The sequence below is a fragment of the Microtus ochrogaster genome, unplaced genomic scaffold, assembly GCF_000317375.1.
Source record: "Microtus ochrogaster isolate Prairie Vole_2 unplaced genomic scaffold, MicOch1.0 UNK37, whole genome shotgun sequence".
NCBI classification, from domain to species: Eukaryota; Metazoa; Chordata; class Mammalia; order Rodentia; family Cricetidae; genus Microtus; species Microtus ochrogaster.
Genome location: NW_004949135.1, coordinates 204,026 through 226,189, shown reverse-complemented (window position 1 = coordinate 226,189; position 22,164 = coordinate 204,026). Strand labels below are relative to the sequence as shown.

The window sequence follows — 22,164 nt, the reverse complement described above, 5'->3', positions numbered from 1 at the left end:
ATAAGGCAAATCAGAGTTTTCTTATTCAACTCCACTGGCAGAGAAACAGTTAGATATACTGTGGCTTCCTGAGAAGACATGGTATCCTCACAACATGCCTAACTGCAAAGTATAAACATGAATGTCTAGAGGTTTTAACACAAGCTCCAACGCCCATAGATTTCATGGCCATTTTACAAAGCTTCTTGGTGGGGAGCCTCATTAGTCACCATCTGTTTATGTGTGTAATTCGAGATAACATTTTGGTTACATGTCGGAAACACCTCTTGCCATTAACCTCATTTCTAGAATACTGCCTCACACTGAAGCACCTGGAGTTCAGGAACACAGACCTGAAACTCACGCACTGACTACTATGTAAATGACAGAAGCATAGTCTGTAACAATGCTAGAGAATTCTGGATGAATCTGACTTTACCATAAAATTCTGTCACTTGACTGTACTCATTCTGAGTCCATGATGAACGCCATCACATACGAAAAAGAAATAGCATCTAAATAAACATTACAGTAGTTGAGGATGTGAAATATCACCAGTCACAGAATTTTAGATTCCTGTTGGCTCACCTGGACAACTGCATTCAAATTATTTCATTCATTGTGATAATTATGTTATATAAGTAGGATAAATTTAATTTGGAAATAATTTGTTGACATATCAGAGCTAGATCTGGGTGCTAACTTTACATTTCATTTATACTATCCCACGGAAGTGACATGAGTCCCTTCAGAGTCAACTAAAATTTTAGTAAAAAATTACTCTTCATTTGTTTATTTAACGCAGGTTTCCGGGCTTTCCTTAAATATTCTTACTAATGTAAGATCTCGTATGTATATGTTTGTGTGTGTATGTGTGATATTTAGATTAAGTGTTAACTAAAATGTTGCATACATAACAGCTGCACCTAATAAACAGACTATTACAGTCACACAGGCAATCAGAAACTCGAAGTCCAAATCTGATGCTACTACTAGAATATAATTAGGAAAAAGAAATGGAACCTCATTTCCCTTTGGCTAGGGCATAAAAGGAGACTTAAAAATGCAAGAGAGAAATGAGGAGAGCAAAGACAATAAATTATCAAGAACTATAAATCTAAAACATTGGTATTTACTTACATACCACACAAACTTTATTCAGACTCAAATCAGAACCAAAATGAAATGGAAGAAAAGCTTGTAAAGCAACTTAGAAACCATTAGGTCTCCTGCTCCTCCCCTGCCCCCACACAGGAAAGGGCCTGCAGGAAGCTGGGCTGTCAGCCTCCATCTGGCAGCCAGGTCTAGTGGAGGCAGTTCTGAGAACTCTCTAAGTTCCCACTTTCTATCTGATGACAGAATTTATAAAAACCATTCTCTCAAGCTCGGGCAGTAATGCACACCTGAAAGGCCACTACATGGAAGCCTGTGAGCTTTCAGGGTCAGTCTAGTCTAGTCTACAAAGCAAACCCTATCTCCAAAACAACAACTCCCTCCCTTCTCTCCAGACACCTCTCCACACCAAATTCTTCCATATTGTGACACTAGGCACGAGATAATAAATTGATCTCACAATTGTCCCTGAAACGAATTGAAGGCCTCTTCTCATACACCTGTATTACTGGGACAACTATAATCCTTATGTTATGCACCATCTTTCCCTACAGGAATGTCAAATAGTCACAACAAAGAAACTGTAGTATAGTTCAGAAGACAGGCTAGAAGCAAACCATTTACATTAGCACTCTGAGGCCCAAAGCTCAAGATGCTGTGGAACTCTCTCATGGTGATGGCCTCAGAGACTGTTGGGTAGTTATCCAATTACATCCCATACAGTAAGGCACTTTGTGAGGTTGTGGGTGGGGTACCCGGCAGTATATTACTAGGGACCTCATTGCATACAAAAACGAAAATAAAAAGTTAGTAGAATTTACACTCAGGACATTTTTCTAGACTGAAAGCATAAACTAAAACTGACTTTGTGAAAAATATGAACCTTGGGAAAAACACCTGCCATGCTACCTCCGAGTACTCACACTTTCAATTTCTGCTATTAAATGATTTTTTTCATTACAGTAAATACCTTGCTTTTGCCAGGCGGTGGTGGCGCACGCCTTCAATCCCAGCACTCGGGGCAGAGAGGCAGGTGGATCTCTGTGAGTTCGAGACTAGCCTGGTCTACAAGAGCTAGTTCCAGGACAGTCTCCAAAGCTACAGAGAAATCCTGTCTCGGAAAACCAAAAAACCCCCTTGCTTTCTAAAGTACTATTGACTCAACTTCTTCTTCTACAGTGCCAGGGACTAAATCCAAGGCCTCATGTATGCTAGTACTGCGGTAGTGCTGACCTACAAGTACACCAGCAAGCCATCAAGGTACAGTTAGTATTTGCCATATGCCAAGCATAGTGGACTCTTAAAAAGTACTCTACAGAATCTTATCTTGACTTTTTAAACTTGCTGTGAGACTGACCACAGACATTGTCTACAACACTGAGGACTCCCTATCTAGGCTGATTCTCTTCAGATGCAGTAGCAAACACTGACCACTGCCTCCTGGGGAGGCACCAGATGTCTATGAGCCTTCACCAGTTTATCACCAGTCAACACAAACCATGCTTTATGCATGCTTCTATCAGAGACGGCACAGTGCACACTGAACAGCAAAAATCAATAAAAAAGAAAGAAAAGCAGCAGTACTAAATCAACTATGAAAAAGATGCTATGTTTGCTTATAGTGTCGTAGGTGTGGCTTTGTTCATTTTATGTAGGGGCATATATATCAGGCAAATAGTTTTATCACTATTCACACCCGTATAATCCCAGTACTGAGGAGGCTACGGTAGGGGCATAACAAGTTCAAGGCCATCTGGACTGCGGTGGGAGACTCTGTCTCAAAAGACTTTGGAGCTTGGGGTGCAGTTCAGCTGATAGAGTATTTGTCTAACATGCACAAAGTTCTGGCTTTCCGTATAAAACCAGACATGGTGGCTACAGTATTAGCACTTGGAAGGTAGAGGTAGACGTTCAAGGTCTGCCTCCATTAGATAAGTTCCAGGCCAGTCTGTGCTCCTTGAGACTCTGTCTCAGCAAGACAACAGGACTTCAAATGTGCACCAATATTAACTTAGGGGGTTACAAATAAATTGAAGCAAATGGCTGAATCAGTAAGTACATTAGATATAACCAGTGGCAACTACGAGAGCCACACATTTCAACACAATCTCCAACTCCACTATCAGCAAAAGAGGGTTTGGCAAAACCTCGATGCAAAGCCAGATGCGAGGTTTCCACATAGACATAAGAGTTTTAGACACTGTGCTTTAAGATGATGCCCAAAGCTTTTAAAAAGTTGTATTTTTCATAATGTTACTTCCTACCTGATATATTCTAAAAGGGATATAACGAAATCCATTTTCTTCTGGAGGATATTCCATGAGTTTCCGGTTGATGGCCCAAAACTGGTCAAATCTGTCTGAAAGGATATAAATTCTGTTATTAAGAATGAACGTCATTAGTAGACTAGCTCATAAGAAGACATGAAAGTCCTAAACATTCTCTCAGAAGTTTCTGAAAAGCAATTGGCCATGGTTTACAAATCATTTCTCTTAATGTTAACATAAAGCAAGGTATGAAATTACTAACAGTTTTTCTCTCAAGAGAAACCCTATACAGGGATGTGACTACTTGTGTTACCAAGGCAGAGACCAGCAGTGATAACAGCATGACTCTTCATCTAGCTTCTCTTATAATCTATATTAGAACAAATCTGTACAATTTAAATATCAGCCAGCACTTATGGAGAAACAACAATACAGAAGAGCTTACGAAAGAAATGTGGTACCTGGTGCTGGGGCAAAGTCTGTATAGCCCTTGCCTTGAAAGCAATGAGAGTTGAGTTCAAACTCCTAGAACTTGCGTAAATATGTCAGGCATGGTGGTGCCTACTTGCAACCCAGCACTGGAAAGAAAGAGACACTGAGTCCCAGTCAGGGACCTAGCCTAATTGGCAGACTACAGGAAATGAAGGACTTTGTCTCCAGGTAAGGTAGAGGCTTTCCTGACACTGGGAGTGTCCTTGGGTCTCCATGTGTGCACACACACAGACACACACATACAAACACAGACACACAAACACAGACACACACACACAAACACAGACACACACACACACAAACACAGACACAGACACACACACAGACAGAAACAAGAGACACACAGAGAGAGGTCGAGGAGGAATATAATCCCCTGGTAGACTTGGCTTGCCTAATAGGTACAAAGCTCTTGGCTCAATTTACAGCACATGGGAGAGGGTGGGTGGAAACAAAACATAGAAGTGCATGTGCAAATTGTCAATTGCACCTTAATTTTATACTGATTACGATTTAAATTTTTTTTCAGGTTGAATTGCAACATTACTAAGTTATAATAATTTGCAGATCATAAAAATTTACAGTCTCTAAATACATTCAGAGGTCAGAACATTTATTGTAAATTCAAACATACAGTGTGTGGTCCTTTGCATTTGCTCTGTATGTGTGCTTGTGCACAATATGAAGTTTTCAAAGTTTATTCTGTACCATGTACAAAAGTTTTGTTTATGATCGAATAAGCATTCAATGATATAGAGTTATAAGATTTTGCTAACTTACAAATATTTGAGTCATTTCTACTTCTGGCTATCATAAATCACATTACTAAGAATATCAGTGTACACATTTTGTATGAATGTTTTTCTTTCTTTCTTTCTTTCTTTCTTTCTTTCTTTCTTTCTTTCTTTCTTTCTTTCTTTTTTTTTAGAGTGTATGAATGTTTTTAATTCTCTTGTTGGACCTAAAAATAAAATTCCTGCATTTTATGGCAAGGCTATTTAACTGTTAACATGGTAAATGTTTTGAGGAAATGACAAACTTTTCCAAAGTAACTGAACCATTGTCCATTCCTACCAATAATGTCAAGAAGTTCTAATCCATGTTTGCCACTGCCGGCACTAATCATTTCATTCATTCATTCATTCATTCATTCATTCATTTTTGAGACAGTCTTATATGCAGCCTTAGCTGGTCTCAAATTTATTTATTTATTTATTTATTTATTTATTTATTTATTTATTTATTTTTGAGACAGTCTTATATGCAGCCTTAGCTGGTCTCAAATTCATAGAGACCCACCTGTCTCTGCCTCTCAATTGCTGGGATTAAAGGTGTGTACCACCATCACCTGGCCATTTTTGTTTTTTTTTTTGATATATTCATCTCAGCTGGTATGAGACAGTAACTCAATGTGATTTTTATTTGCGTTTCTCTAATGACTAACAATGAGTTTCTTTTCATGTGCTTGCTGGCCATTTCTGTATCTGGATAAATGGCCAAAGTTCTTATTTGTTTTATTTTATTACTGTATATGATGTGTGCTCTGTGTGTGTGTGTGTATGTGTGTGTGTGTGTACATGCACACATGCCACACTGCACATGGGAGGTCAGAGGACAACTTTTGGGGTTATGTTCTCTCCTTTTCCCATGGGTTCCAGGGATCAAACTCAAGCATGATGATATACTTTCATAATTAAAACACATGGGAGGTGGAGGAAGGATGATTTAGAGTTTAAGGCCAATCTTGGCTACATAGTGTGTTTGAGGACATCTGAGGCTACTTGAGATCCTATCACAAATAAACAAAAAACCTTCTACCAGAGCTGGATGTGGTGTCACATATCTGTGATCCCAGCACTTGGGAGGTAAAGGTTTCTAGACATCCTAATCTATATAGCAATGCCCAGGCCAGCCAGCACATCATACCAAGATCCCATTTCAAGACATGCAAAACAAATCCTCCAAACAAACCTTTATTAAAATAGATTTACATGGATTCCACCAGAAGAGTAAAGGGTTAAAAACCCAAACAGAAAACAGGCTAATTCTCAACTAGGAAAGATTTAAGGCCACGGGGGAGATTGGGTAATTGTCTGGAGACATTATTGGTTGTCAAAACTTGTTTGAGTGCCTAGCAATTAGTGGATGGAAGCCAGGAAAATTGCTACACAGTACAATACACAGGACAGCTCTGCCAAACAACTATGTTGACCCAAAATGCCAATGGAAGGAAAACTGAAAGAGGGTGAGTACAAAGTTTCTGGAAAGACCTCCAAGGCATAAAGTATATAAACAAAGAGAAAGTCGCACCACACACCCTCACTTCCAGTCCGTCCTCCAGCATATGCACTACAATATGGGCTCAAATCCTCTCCAAGTCTTCAGAATTTCAACTACTTAGAGATTTCTCAGCAAAGCGTTCTGAGATTCCAAAGCAAAAGGCTCTTCTGTAGTTTCCAAGATGGGTCAATGTCACTGGGGAAGAGGCATCAAAGTAGGATGTCATTCCCGCCATGTATGCCCAGTTGTACATTTTTCTTAGGAATACAGAAGTCAGAACACAGAAAGCTTCCTGCCTATAAACACAGTGAAGGCCCCAAAGAGGGCTAATCCCTTCTGGCTCCCATGTGCCCTGACACTTATAGTTAATCAGCTGTGCTCCACATTATCCTGGCTATATGGATTACAGATTCACTCTGGCCTGGTCCAAGGAGAAAGCTTCTTTAATTCAGGGTGTTAACTAGACTTCCCAGTTGAGGTTGAATCCCAGTCTCGGGAAAGGGCTCCACATTAAGTCTTTCCTCTCCCATCCCTAAGTAGCATTATAGTTTCCTCATAACTGATAGTGACTCTTTGTAAGTGTTAGAAACCAGGTGTTCCCTCCTGCCTGCCTTCAGCGACTCAGCACCAAACAGCCACATCATCACCTGCTGCCAAGTGTGAGTATTTTCCCCATGTCCATGCATTATACCCATTTAAAAGGTTCCCACTACCATGGCCCTGTGCTAGTGCGCTCTCTCTCTCTCTCCTCCCCTCCCCCTCTCTCTCTCTCTCTCTCTCTCTCTCTCTCTCTCTCTCTCTCTCTCTCTCCCACTCAAAGGCAACCTTTGGCTTCCCCTAAGCCCCCAAAATCACTTTCATCAGATCCGTTTCATGGTGTGACTTAGTAGTTTACCTTGGCTCTGATCCACCAAGGTATTCTTCCTTTCACCAGGAAGGTGGAAGTCCTGTTGGTTTCTGGGTCACACTACGTAAATGTTCTGTCTTTAAGTTGGGTTGATGAATTTGTAAGTTTGTTGCAAAGTGGAAGCCAGAGCTGGACCTAGCTGGGGGGAGGGTAAAGGGCAAGACAGCCACAGTGTGCACACACCCATCCCCTCCTACAATACCAGGTCTGACCCAAGCTGCTGATCTAATAGGTCTGTATAGATTGTTCGTGAATTTCATTCTAAATTCTTGAGTCCAATTCTTCAGTTTCTGTTGTAGAATAATCTTTTTGTACACTGTGAAGATCTGTCTTTGCCAAGGTGCCTTTTGATTGATTTAAATAAAAGCTAAACAGACATTAGCTAGGCAGAAAGTATAGGTGGGAGAGTCAGACAGAGAGAATGTTGGGAAAAAGGGTGGGGTTGCCAGGAAGGAAGTAGCATGGACGGTACAGAGTAAAGTTAATAAAGCCATGAGACAAAAAGTAGATTGATAAAAATGGGTTAATTTAAGGGGTAAAAGCTAGTTAGTAACAAGTCTAAGCTATGACCGAACTTCCATAATTAAAAAAAAGTCTGTGTGGTTATTTGGGAGCTGGCAAAAAAGACAGAAAAAACAAAACAAAACAAAAAGCCAGCCTACAAGCTTCTGTTTCTTCAGCTGCTGCTTTCCTCTGCTTGCTCTTCCCTCCACATAGGTACCTACCTGCTTCTCAGTCCTGGTAGTTCCTCCTTGTCCCTTAGCCATTCCTCCCCTTATTCTATGTCATGTCTCTCTGGCTCCTGGATACAGCTTCTATGGCTTTGGGCCTCCTACCATGTGAGCAATCTTTTCTCTTGGCTCTGGCCTTTTCTGCACACCTATGGGTCTCTTCACTAAAGAACTTACTCCCTCCCTTTTCCTCTTCAGTCTCCTTGATATCTCTGGCTCCATGCAGTCCTGCAGCTTCAGCTCTAAGCTCTGTAGAGCGTATAGGAACACACCACAGTCTTGCTTTGTGATCCACTCTTCCTTCCTCTATGAACTCATATTTGATTACAGCAGCCTGGCCTCAATACAGATCAATGTCCAAAAATTGGCACACATGACTTCCAAATTCTCACAGATTATAATAAATGCATAAGCAAATGCTCCCCAAATCTCTTCTATCTAAACTCACTCTGTTCTACACTTCCAAGTCTTTTCTAAGGTTCTACTTCCCACTCTAAAATCTTTTGTCTCTAAGGTTTCTCTGCACTTTGTTCTCAAAAAACAAAACAAAAGGCTTTAAACTTATAACAAAAGGTTTACAATAGAAAACATATATATATATATATATATATATATATATATATATGACTCAACTCTTGTTTAGTATGTGTCTGTATGTGTGTGTGTGTGTGTGTGTGTGTGTGTGTGTGTGAGTGTGTAGCTTGGATTCAACTCTCATTTAAAAAAATAGATCTACTAGCAAAACAGATGGTTTTAAATAGCAACCATGTGGCTCTCCTCCATCTTGGCTGATGACCTCATCAGGATGTAAGCAGTCACGCGGTTGGCAGTCATCATTACTAAGGTTAAAGGATACATAGCATGTGACTTAACTTCATATGACCACATGGCACAGAACATTAAATTTAAAACTTCTTAGTCCTATTGAGCTCTCTGTTTATCACTGTATCTCTTTTTAGACCAAGGAAACAATAAGTCTCCTAAATATTGTGGATTGGTATGGGTGTCTGTATGACGACAAAAATTTAAGGTTCTATTTGCTACAACATACTATGCATGTGATTCAACTCTGGTTAAGAATTTACTATATGATAATAAAAGTTTAAGGTAATAAAGGTCTACTCAAATTAATAAAAGCTGGTTTAGATGTATGCCTACTTACTTACGAATTTGCTAACTGTTCAACACCAAGCTGCTAGAATATTTAGATAAGCAACAACATGTCTGATAAATAAGGTATATTCAATAATTAAGATTTAGAAATCCTTAAGGTCTACTCAGGTTAACAAAAACATCTGTCTACCTTTGTCTTTTGTTCACTTTAATCTTTACCTACTTGGATAAAAACTACAACATACAAAAAGCTGCAGTGTTCTATAACAGATCAATAAAGTTTCCATATGGACTGTATCTATGATTAAAAGTTTTATTTTGATAACAAGAGAATGTCAATTCAAAAATTGTTATTTTTAAGGCTAAATATAACAGGGATCAAATGCCAAGTCCTAGTCTTATGAAAACTACTAGCTTGTAAAGTGTTAAGAATAATTAAGACATGCAAGTGGTCAGTTAACTTATAGACGATCAGATGTGTTCAGAACTATACTTGTAGTCATGGTAAGTACTAATGTAATTAATTACAGGAATGCGCTTACTTTAGTCTCCTAAAGTGTATGTTTTCAAAGTTAAGTGTAAAACAAGCAAGTAGAAACAAGCAAAGTTTGTTTAGTTTAGATATATTTAATATATTATAATACATAGTCCTCAAACTCTTCAGAGATTGGCTGAATATGACATTTAAAATGTTTGATAATAGTAGTAAAAAAAAAAAAGGTTCCTGTGAGAGAAGTGCCAGTTCCTGGCAGTAGCCCTAAAGAAGAACTCTGCCTGGAGTTTGCTTTAAATGTGGCAAAGCAGGCCACTGGGTAAAAAAATTCACCTTGCCCACCACCAGGACCCTGTTCAGGCTGTAGACAAGCAGGACACGGGGGAGTTGATTGCCCTGCTTTGCTTAGACAAGGTAGGCTGGTCCCCCAAGTTCCTATTTCACAGAAAAGTCTGTTGGATTGTCTGGCCTGGCAGCTGAAGACTGATGCCCTAGAGCATTTGCCCCCTCAGACCACAGAGGAATCTAAGGTGATTGTTCAGGTCGCTGTCATTTTTAATAAGATTCAAAGCTGCTTGGTCTGTACTTCCTGCTTATTCCGGTGAAATTTATCTTCAGATCTCCGACAATGTCTACAGCTAGGCTAATGATAGCTCTGTCAATTTAACAGCAGCAACCAAGATCTCAGCTGCCTTCTTAGGTCTCTTCATATATAAAAACTAGGCCTCATACCTCACTTTCCAAGATCTACTACTAGGTCTAGATACAATTTACTTTGCTACCAGACTCTAAAAAGAGATAAACTCATAAAACAAATTTCAATGTAACTTTACTATTCCTTTAAAAAGGAACTCGCTTTACAATGACTGCTCTTAGTAATCAATCATCTGTGCCTCACGGTGAATGATTGGATAGAAAAGGCATGAAGTTTATTTAAGGTCTGAGGATATAAAAGCTTAAGTTGTAAGGAGCTAAGAAAATGTTTTAGGGTCTAAGAAGGTGTTTGAAGGTATGCAAATACAATTTATAAAGGTATAAGGAAGTGACTTACAGTATATAAAAACGAAAAATGTTTCAGATCTCTTCCTCTGTCTATGCTATTGTTATATTCAGAGTTCTAACATTAATCAACAGAGTTCTGATAAGCTATAAATCTATCTCTGGTAATCACTGACTACTATTACCATGGTCACAAGCTCAAGATTTTAAATCTCTGCTGGTTATCTTCTAAGTCTAGACTTAAAAGAGCTAAGCATATCTGTCTAATCTCTGTACACCCCATCCTATCTTCTGGAGGGAGGAAATAGTGTTCATGCTTTTAACCCAAAATCAGTTTGGGTCTCCAAACTTCTACTATGACTCAAAGCCCTTTTCTACAGAAAGGATTTTAGTACAGATCACAAATAGTGGTAATGCTAACATATCTGAAACTTCTGCCTCATCGGGAAATCCAGATCTCACAGGTCAAATGGACTCCAGATATGTATTGTCAATTAAAGCCTGTTTTCCCACCTGCCTATTCTACTTATTCCTGACTAAGAATCTATCCCGCTCTCCTCTCCCTGGTCTTAGAACTTCCCTCTAACAACTACCACGACCATGGGCCTAAAAGTTTCAAATGTACACCTAAGAAAAAAAAAACCTTCCCTTAAACTCTTCAACTTTACCCTTTTCCATAATATATCTGTGTTAGTAACCTGGCAGCTTCAGGTGTTCCCTCAAAAACTGCAGCTCAGAGAGCTGCACAGTGGCTAGCCCCAGGCGGTCCAGCCTCACAAACTTGCTCCAATTACCGCCTGCACATCCCTAATCCCAGATGGTCCCACACAGCTTCAACAGCAGTGAAACAGCCTGATCTTCCAGAACAGTCCCCCAAAATGTCGATATCCCCAGACAACAGTAAGCAGTCTAAAGAACATAGCACCATGATTCCTGCCTCACCATCACCCCTTCCTATTTCCTCACCTTTTATAACAAATGAAAGGGAGGAATGTTAGAAACCAGGAGATCCAGCACACCTTCACCTCGGCAGCCACACTATTACCTGCCATCAAATGCGACACATATCCACTGTCTCCATGAGTTGCATATTTTCCCTATGCAATGCATTATACCCCTTTAAAAGGTTCCTATCACCACGCACCCCTCATCCCTGTGCTCTCTCTCTTTCATCCCCACTCAGAGGCAGCCTTTTGCCCTATCTTCCCAACAAAACTCTTTTGTGAGATCTGTTGTGTAGTGTGATCATTGTGGCATTCCTTGGACCCAATCAATCTGCCAAGGTACTCCTCGTTTGCAAAAATCCTAACAATAGGACTTTATAAAAACACAAAAATGCCAGTGTTAGGAGAACCTGTAACCAGGTATCTTCATACTATACTTAGAGTAACAATGTTTCTCATATACACTTGTCAAAGATTAAAATAAAATTCAAAAAACAATGCTTATCCAGAACATATCAGCTTATAAACCTTGCATGGTGGATCATGCCTACAGTTCTAGCTAGTGCAAGGCTGAGGAGGAGGAATGTACTGAGTTCTAGCCCAACCTGAACCTGATAGTAGAAACTTGTCCTATCCTCTTCCAAAGAAAACAAAAAATAAACAAGAAGTTGACTTTGTACTTGTGCTTACTATTACCACTTTCATTTCTCTCCTCTACCACTCAACAGCCTCCTAACTAGTTCCTACCTCCCGAGTTATCTGTAACACACACCACACAGTGTTGTTGGCAAACATAAACCATTTTTCAAATATTTTCCTAGCAGGTTATAAAAATGTAATGATACACTTTAATAACATGATTAAGTATAAGAATCCTTTTTGAAAACATTCTTTTTGTGTATGCACATGTGTGTGCATGCTTGTGTTTATGCATGTATGTGTGGGCTATGCATATGTGTGTAGAAACCAGAGAACAATTTTGTTTTGAGACAAGGTCTCTTACCACCAGAGTCAGGCTTGTCTGGTGCTGAAATCCTAAGTACAAATCACCATGCCTAGATGTTGACATGGGTTCTGGATATCAAACTCAAGTCCTCATTGTTGTGGCCTATTCCTTTACACTGTGTGAAGATACGTAACTGTGACTGGTTTAATAAAAATCTAAACAACCAATAGCCAAGGATAATTTCCGGGGCAGAGAGAATGTGGGGAAGAAGAAGGGGAGTCACCACTGGATGTGGAGGAAGTATAACATGTAGGAGATGAGGTAACAAGTCATGAGCAGCATGTAAATTAATAGTTATTTGAACTTATAAGAGCTAACTATTAAGTCTCTGTGTGGTTATTTGGGAGCTGACAGGCAGGACAGAGAAAGACTCACTACATACGGCACCCTACTTCTAGGTACATATTTCCACTTAAGACCAGAGAAAGCTTAAAAAAGTTTCCAAACACACAAAAGTGGAGTCAAGCACGACTTCCTAGTCCTGTAGTGTCTCATGTGGGCTGCAGTTCACAGATGTGTCTCCCACTGCTGCTTGAGCCACCAGAGTGGCATGAACAATGGTGTGTGGCATTTTAAGGTTTTGCTCATGCAGATAGAAAAGATTACAAATACATACTATAGCAGATCCAGACAAGAAAAAAAATATTTAAACAGGTTACAATGTTTAAAAAATGTACACAGGCTTCAAAAATAAGACAATGGTATAGACAGTCATAGAAAAAATAGTTAATAAGGAATAAGAAAATATTCTGAAGACAAAAAAGAATATGCCATGTAGTGATGATGAATACATAGGAAGTCTGGATTCTGTGTGTTACTGTGTTGTCTTTGAAGTTTTTGATTGCTGATAAGCACAGAAAAGCTGCTGGGAGACACGGGATAGTGAAAGGGACTGCTGAAATAAACCAACCTAGAAACTTTAAGAATGTGTTAACTTTAAAATGGAACTCAAAAAAATATATTACTTTGGGGACGAGGCTATGCTTTTGTTTCCCCAGGAAATGAAAGGCTGCGGTGTTAAAAATTGACAGAGATCATATTTGATCAGGGAAAATCCCCCTGAAAATCCTGGCTATAGACATAAATAAAGAAACCTAGAAAAACTACAAGACAGGTGATGCATATTTTACCTGTTCAAATGAAAAACAAAAAAATCATCGTTGGCTGGGTTATGCACACTGCACAGTCCATACTTGTGTTAATGCAGATATATATGTTATTTTGGAAAGTTTATGTATTTTTTTTTAAAAAGCTGGTTGGTATTGGCACATGACTTTAATCCCAGCACTCGGAGGCAGAGGCAGGCGAATCTCTGTGAGTTTGAGGTCAGCCTGGTTTACAAGAGCTAGTTCCGGGCAGGCTCCAAAGCTACAGAGAGAAACCTTGTTTTGGGGGGGAGGGCAGGAAGGAGAAGAAAGCTCATGTGTTTTCAGAGCAAGTGGACCAGATACCAATGGAGATGGTAACTCAGGTAGTGATGCAGCCTCTTAGAGTGTCTATGTTGCAGTTTCCTCAGAGTTCTGCATCTAGAACAGCTTCAAGGTTGCTGGCTGAGACTCACAGACTATTCTAGTATTTGACCACTATTCTAATTTTCTCAGGGTCTGACAAAGATGCTAGGGTCCTCAGACAGCTGGAAGCAGTCGAGAGAACATAATACCCACATTCCCAAGAGATAAAATGAGTGGTTTTTGGTCATTTGGTGCATTATGGATGTCTGTCATTGTTTAGGGGGGCTGGTTACAAGTTGTTATTGGTCATCGTCAGGGAGGATATTAAGCAAAGGAAATTAGATTCATGGATCTTGTTCTGAAAAGAAAAATGAGTATACAGAAATGAAAGGATGAGAGAGTAGATTATTCTATCTACTTTCAAACTAAAAAAGCAAATACTGACCTCAAATATTTTAAAATGATATGGATTTTGTATACTGATACAAATTTAAGATTATTTTTGTTAGAACATACTTATTACACATGTTTCTACTCTTGTTTAAGTTCCTGTACTTATGCAGCTCGTTTAACAATGTAATATAAAGTTTCTATTCTTTGACAGTTATTATTACAAACAATTTAGGATAATAAAAAATGCAGATTATTAGTTAGTCACCTAGTACATCAAACTTGTAGTAATGCTAGGTATGTTTTCAAGGACAAACAGAGATATATTTTAGATAAATAGATGGTTTTTAATGACCTACAGGATATGGCATTTAAATTGTTTTTTTAACTTAGGGCTTCACATGACAGTGAAACATGTCTGCTCTTTGCAGCACAAATTTACTTCAGAAAAAAATGATGGGCACCGAAGAAACTCCATATGGAGTTTGTTTTCAATGTGGCAAAACTAACCATTTGGGCAAGAAATTGTTCTTGTCTTGACTGCTGACAGTATGCTGTATAAAAGTGGACAAGCAGGACACAAAGGAAAAAGATTGCTGAACTCTGACAAAATAAGGCAGGGCAATGCTTCAAAATTCCTGCTACACAGAAAAGTCTGCCATTGCGTGGGATAAACAGGAAAGCGACTGTTTGATGGAGGAAGGTCATTGGCTAATAAAGAAACTGCCTTGGCCCATTTGTTAGGCCAGCCTTTAGGTGGGTGGAGTAAACAGAACAGAATGCTGGGAGGAAGAGGAAGTGAGCTCAAATGCAATGCCCCTCTTCTCCAGGGCAGACGTGATGAAGCAAGCCGTCAGGTCAGACATGCTGAATCTTTCCCGGTAAGACTGGAGCTACATAGATTATTAGAAATGGGTTAGTCAAAATATGAGAATTAGCCAGTTAGAGGCTAGAGCTAGTGGGCCAAGCAGTGTTCAAAAGAATACAGTTTGTGTGTTGTTATTTTGGGGCATAAGCTAGCCAGGCGGCCGGGAGCCAGGTGGCAGGAACGCAGCCAGTAGCTTCCTGCAACAACTGTTGAACTTGCCAAGATAAGGTGGGACAATCCTTCAAAATTCCCGCTTATAGAAAAGTCAGTCAGCTATTCTAGGCCTGGAAGCCAAAGATGGATGCCCCAACACTGCAGAGGACCCTTGGGGTGACAGTACAGGCAGCCAGAAGTCTCTGCTATTGTTTATTTTTGGCAGTTATTGCACTGAACTTTCTGTTTATTCGGGTAATAATATATCGTTCTGTGGTCTTTGATAGAAATTGAAGGCTAGTCAGTTACAGTTTTCCTTAGTTATGATAGAGGATAAAGTAAGCACAAAAGTTTGGACTCTTCAAGAGAATATAGATAATGGAGTATTTTCTCTAAATTTGCCAAATACAAATGAACTGGACATTGTAAATGTAATTCTGACCTGATAATTCTTCTTATTGTTTATAGTTTTATTATGTTAGAGTTAAAACCTTCTTTATTTAGATAAAAGGGGGAAATGTTGTAGAATATTCCTTTACACTGTATGAAGGTATGTCACCGTGACTGGTTTAATTAAATGTTTAATGATCAATAGCCAGGCAGGATTTTTGGGCTAGAGAGAATGCTGGGATGAAAAAGGTGAGAGTCGCCAGCTGGAAACGAGTAAGCATGACATGTAGGAGATAAGGTAACAAACCATGAAGCACGGGGCATTATGCAATTATCAGAAATGAGTATGTAATAGAAATAGGTTAATTTAAGTTATAAGAGCTAGTCAGAAACAAGTCTAAGCTATTGCCTGAGCTTTCATAATTAAAAAGAAGTCTCTATGTTGTTTATTTGGGAGCTAGCTGATGGGACAGAAAAAGACTCATTATACCTTATGATCTCAGGAGAAGCATTTTGCTGAGGAAGCTTATCCACCCAGTCCCAAGAATCACTGTTTAAAAAAAACCAGACCTCTTTGCCTACAACTGGGGTAGATGGGTCCTTGCCCAGTTCTATAAGTAGGAATCCATAGTTAGTAATGAAGCACCTTTCCCCAGATCTCACCCCTCTCCTCTCCTAGTAAAGCTCTGCTGCTCCTACATTCCCCAGAGATCACCTAGCACCTCACTCACGCACTCATGCATGCATGCATTCGTTCATCCACACTAACTTGCTTACTTACTAAACTCCAAGTCACAGTCTCCCCTACCCCAGAAAATGTCAAATGTGTGTGTGGTGTTCTGTAGTAGGCTGCAGTATCGTCTCTCATTTTCACATAGCTGCTTCTCACCATTCAACTCTCAACACAAATGCCATTTTTGACTTCTATATTCCTAAGCAACAGTAGCCCCATTATTCCAATCATTCCCTTTATCATTATTACTTTTCTCCAACAACTTATTATTTGAGTCTGAATATTTATTTACTGTCTCTCTACTTTAGGTAAAATAAGTTCCACAAGGCAAAGACTATCTTCCATATCTTTAGTTCTAGGAAGGCACATAGTACACAGTCAATGAATATTTGATAACGATTAAACAATGAAACAAATGAGTTATCTAGGCAAAGAGAACATCAGAAAGAAAATTTCAAAGGTTCCATAGCTAGTGAAAAAGGACAGATGGTCTAGAAACACAATACTCCATTTTCGCTTTTGCCACCAATAGATGTGAGATCTATCTAGCAAGACATCATGTATACTGCGATGTGTGCAAATGATGTGTGTGTGTGTGTGTGTGTTCAGGTGTCTATGCCTGTTCAGTATAAAGACTGAAGCAACAGAAGGACATTGGGTGCCTGCTCTAATACTCTCCACCTTATTCCTTTAAGACAGGGTCTCTTATGAAACAGAACTACACTAGCGTCCAGTAAGATGTAGGAAGGTTCCTCTCTCTGCCCAACACTGAGGTTACAGGCATACCAGTTTTTTATGTGGGCTCTTAGAATTTAAACTCAAGCCTTGGTGCTTACACGACATGTGTTCTTATCTACTGAGTATCCCCCCAGACCCGATAACGGTGTTTTTAAAACTGTGCTTCAATTTCTTCACCTACAAAGTGGAGAAAGTAGAAATACATATTCATGATAGTACTGAAAGAAAAAGAAGCGAATAGATGCCAAGTGCTACATCACGTTTACTATGGCTTCCAGATTATGTAACAAGGTTAAGGAAGCATAGGGAATCCTATGTAGAAGCAGTTCTGTTCAAATACCGTCACCACAGGCTTGCCTGAGTGTTCACCATGCTCAAGGACATAGTATTATCAAATGCAATGTAAATGTTGCTTGCTATACTTTTGCAATTCAGCAGTCCTTGCCAGCTCGCCTCGATGAAGAGAATAAGCCATCACAACCTGCTGCATCATTTTACATTGCCCTGTATGCACCATTCCATTCCCTCCAACCTGTTCAGTAATTACAGGTTCTATCTTTTCAGCCAAGAGGTACAATTTTGTTGCCATTAACTTTTTTATCAATTTCAACTGCTTTTACCATGAGTTATAACAAGAAACAGTACTAGCAACAGGAATAATGATACAAAATGTCAACATCTTACAAGCCTCCAGTTTGGACAAACTGGTCATCTGAATAGGTATGGCCCCCATGCGTCTGAATGCTTGGCCTATAGCGACAGGCACTATTAGGAAGTGTTCTTGTTGGAGAAAGTGTGTCACTATGGGGGGCGGGCTTTGAGGTCTCATATGGTCACTCTATACCAAGTGTGGTAAACTGTTCACTTCCCGCTGTCAGCAGATCAAAATGTAGAACTCTCAGCTCCTTCTCCAGCACCATGTCTTCCTGCATGTCACCATGTTTTCTGCCATGGTGATAAAGGATTACACCTCTGAACTGTAAGTCTAACACCAATAATCACTGCCTTTCATAACTTCCTTCTCTTAACATACTACAATATTGGAAGACCACTTGCCTGTGTGTACAAGTCTACAGTTTGGTCCCCCCCTCACTTGTAGAAAGACTAGCTGGGGTGAGGGGTGTAACTTAGTGATAGAGAACTTGCCTGGCAAATGCAAGTACCTAGATTAATGTTCAACACTGCAAAATAATAAAAAAAGAGAAGATATGGAAAAAACTAGTATGATAGAGGAAACATTTCTAGTTAATCTGAGAAAGTGAAACATTTTACAATTATTATACTTGATCAAAACATAGATCCATAAATACAGTCAGTGATAGTTATCTACGAAAACCTCACAAATAGTTAACACTGCTGCTAAAACTTAAAAACTTACTAAGCATTGAAATAAAATCATGCTAATTTTAATTATGGTTCTTTTCTCTCTCTCTTTCTTTTATTTTTTGAGATAGGGTTTATTTGTGTAGCCCTGGATCCTCTAGAAGTCACTCGTAGATCAAGTCTGCCTCTGCTACCCAATCCCAGGGATTAAAGGAATATGTTACCACTGCCCAGCTTAATTATGGTTTTATTTCTGTGAGTAAGTTTTTCTCTATGTGTGGGAACATGTCATTGCCTGCAGAAGTCATAAGATGATGCTGGGTCCCTTGGAGCTGGAGTTACAGGTAGTGGTGAGCCATATAATATGGGTGCTGGGAACTAAATCCCTTTTTGCCAAGTGCTCTTACTTTATTATCTCTCCAGTCCCCAGGCTAAATTTTAATGCTCATATCACTGGCAATAAACTAGAGCTGCAAATTAAATCTTTAAAGAACTCCTCAAATCCAACCAAATAATTATATTTTATTAAAGAAAGCAATTACTGAATTCTTATTAAGAAGTACTTATTTCAGATTCATTGAAAAACTAAGATTCAAACTTTAAAATTTTCATCAAAAGCTAACATACTTTGTTGTCCTGTGTGCTCACATTAAAAAATGTGACTCTTTACCCAGAGTCACCTCTTTTTTTAATCTAAAAGACAGCATTTAAGTCCACTGAACAGGCTGGAAAGCTGGCTCAGAGGTTAAAGTGCATACTGCTCTTCCTGAGAACCTGAATTCCACTCCCAGCATTCACCACCTGAACTCTAGGCTCTGGGGATCCAACCCCCTTTCTGCCCACCGTGGGCACTAGTACTCTCATGCACCTATCCGCTCGAGTACTAGTACATATCTACATACATACCCATAAACACAACCATATTTCCACCTGCCTCTGCTTCCTAAGTACTGTTTTAAGGGCATGGGCCAACACACCTGGCTGATTTATTTTTCAAAGTGTATGCTTGTGGATATGTATGTGGATATGTACATGAGTGTTGGCATTCAAGGCTCGTGCAATCACGCCCTGCAAAATAAATAGATAAATAGAATGGAAGTCTTAAAAAGACTTACAGAGCTGGAGTACAGTGTATGCCAAGACTGATTATCTGAACGTGTTCCTGTTCAAACTACATATGGCGTCTCAAAATCTGATTTACCATGTGTTAAAAAAATGTTCTTCTGCTTAGACAGTGCATCATGTCTGAGATTCGGAGAGCCAGAAAGAAACTAAATAATGAATCAAACTCATTTTATTTCACTTATGAAGCAACTTAAGTAGACAAAACCAGAAATCTACCCTAAGTTTCATAAGTACTAACGGCAAAAATAGTCCATGCTATGGTCACTGTAACTTTTTAAAATTGTTTTTATTTCATTTTATGTGTCTAGACATTTGCCTACATGTATGTCTGGACACCATGTGCATGCCTAGTATCTGCAGAGACCAGAGAGTAGAGTGAAGGGTCACCTAGAATAGGAATTACTGTGGTTTCGAACCATCATTTGGTGCTGGGAATCAAACCATGGTTCTCTGGAAGAGCAACCATTACTCTTAATCTCTGAGCCATCTCTATAGCTGAGGTTAGTAAAATCTTTGCAATATTTATTACATAAAATATTTTCTTTTTATCAGCCAAGTGGTGGAGGTCTTTAATTCCAGCACTAGAGAAGCAGGCGGATCTCTGTGGGTTCAAGGCCAGCCTGGTCTACAAGAGCTAGTTTCAGGACAGGCTCCAAAAATACAGAAAAACCTTGTCTCAAAAAACCAAAAAGGAATAAATATGTAAATAAAAAATTCTTTTTAGCTAATAAAAATTCCTCATGTTTCAATTAGGAAACACTGATGATTGCCAGTTGACAAATGCTTCCAAGCAAAGATACACTAATGGTCACTGAACATGCAGAATGAACTGGAACACTCCTTGGGTTATGTCCTCATTTGGATTACCTAGAAAGCCTTTGAAAGTACCAGCATGGGGACCCTCCCATATCAATTACAGTGCCTAACTTACTGGCACCAGTACTTTTTCAAAGCTCTCCAGATGACTCCAATATGTAGCCAGGGTTAACAACCTCCAGATGTGATGCAATATGCTTTACTTTGGAATTCGAGGCTACCTAGGCTGAAATTCCTGGTCCCATCTCTTTAGTAGATAAATTCATTTCCTCATTTGCAAAGTTGATAACATTTATCTAATCCTTATAAGGAATCACAAGATAATGGATATAAGAGTATCCAGGCCTGAGACATTATATAATTTTATTAACGGCAATAACTTCTAGGAAAGTTCTCTTGTTCCTTGGCTATATGAAAAAATACCCTTTTAAAAGACATTCCTAATTTACCTTACCTCTATCTCAGTCTGAAATCTGCCTCCAGGAATCCTCAGAATGAGACTGTGTCTGAGAGCTGTCTCCTCCCATTTTATATTCCTCTCTAGAGCTGGGATTAAAGGCATGCACCACTACTGCCCGGTGTTTTAGGCAAACTAGTATGGCTACTGGGATTATTAAAGGTGTGTGTTACCTCTGCCTGGACTGTAAGTCTGACCAGTGGGGCTGTTTTACTCTCTGGTTTTTCAGACAAGCTTTCGTTATTAAAATACAAATGAAATATCACTACACAAGAGTGCAGTGTGGAAAGTGGAGCTGTTCAAAATATTATACACCTACTCAAAATTAAAAACTAAAGAACATAAAACAAGTATACAATAGGCTTTCTCTTTCACTTTATACATAATTGGAGAAGTCACACCAGCATAAAATTACAATTTCTAAAATGTCCGATCAGGCCTTCTGCTTGCACTAGTAGTGCTTGGTGGTTAAAGTCTTCTCTGCCCACCCAAACCTATTCCTCAATGGCAGAGAAGGCTCAGCCAAGTGATCCTGAACTAAAACAACACACTGGATGTTTCGATGGTGGAAAGCAGCACTGAACAGTTACACCGAAGTAGCAGTAGAGTGGAAAATCAGAAGAGCGCTGGAGACATGCACATCAGGTGGATGGCTCATAGCTACGTGCATGTAACTCCAGAGTCCAATGTCCCTGTCTGCACAGGCATCTGCATGTATGTGACGCACATACAAACAGGAAAGTGTGCATGCACGCACACCCACACTCTCACTTCATTCAGCAAATTCTTTTTTTAAAGTTATTTATTTCATGTGTAAAACTTTTGTTTGACAAGTATGTATGTACAGCACACACATGCTTAAGTATCCATGGAAGTCAAAAGAGGGCATTGAATCCCCTGGCAACTCTTAAAAAGAAAACATTTAATTGGGGCCACTAGCCCCAATTATGATTCAGTCCATTATCATGGTGGGAAGCATGGCGGCATGCAGGCAGATGTGGTGCTGGAGCTGAGAGTCCTACATCTTGCAGGCAACAGAAGTTGAGTGACTGTCACACTGAGGGAAGCTTACATAAAAGAGACCTCAAAGCCCACCCCTACAGAGACACACTTCCTCCAACAAGACCACACCTCCTAATAGTGCCACTCCCTGTGGGGGCCATTTTCTTTCGAACCACAGTAGGTAACACAATAAATAGCATTAACTGCTGAATACTGAGCAAAAATGTATATCCAACCATGTAGACCCAGAGATTGTAAATGGAAGGGAGAAAAATGTATATCCAACCATGTAGACCCCAGAGATTGTAAATGGAAGGGACAAAAATGTATATACAACCATGTAGACCCAGAGATCGTAAATGGAAGGGAGAAAAATGTATATCCAACCATGTAGACC

At 39.4% G+C, this 22,164-nt stretch overlaps 1 protein-coding gene across 7 annotated transcripts in view; it reads right to left on the bottom strand.

Moving 5' to 3' along the window:
• Positions 1-22,164, bottom strand: part of Atg5 (autophagy related 5) — a 115,051-nt gene that overhangs the window by 41,215 nt on the left and 51,672 nt on the right. For all 7 annotated transcript variants that reach the window (XM_013354266.2, XM_026789988.1, XM_005368618.2 and 4 more), the window contains one exon: positions 3,357-3,451. In XM_013354266.2, the coding sequence (XP_013209720.1) occupies positions 3,357-3,451 (95 nt within the window). The remainder of the gene's footprint in view (positions 1-3,356; positions 3,452-22,164) is intronic.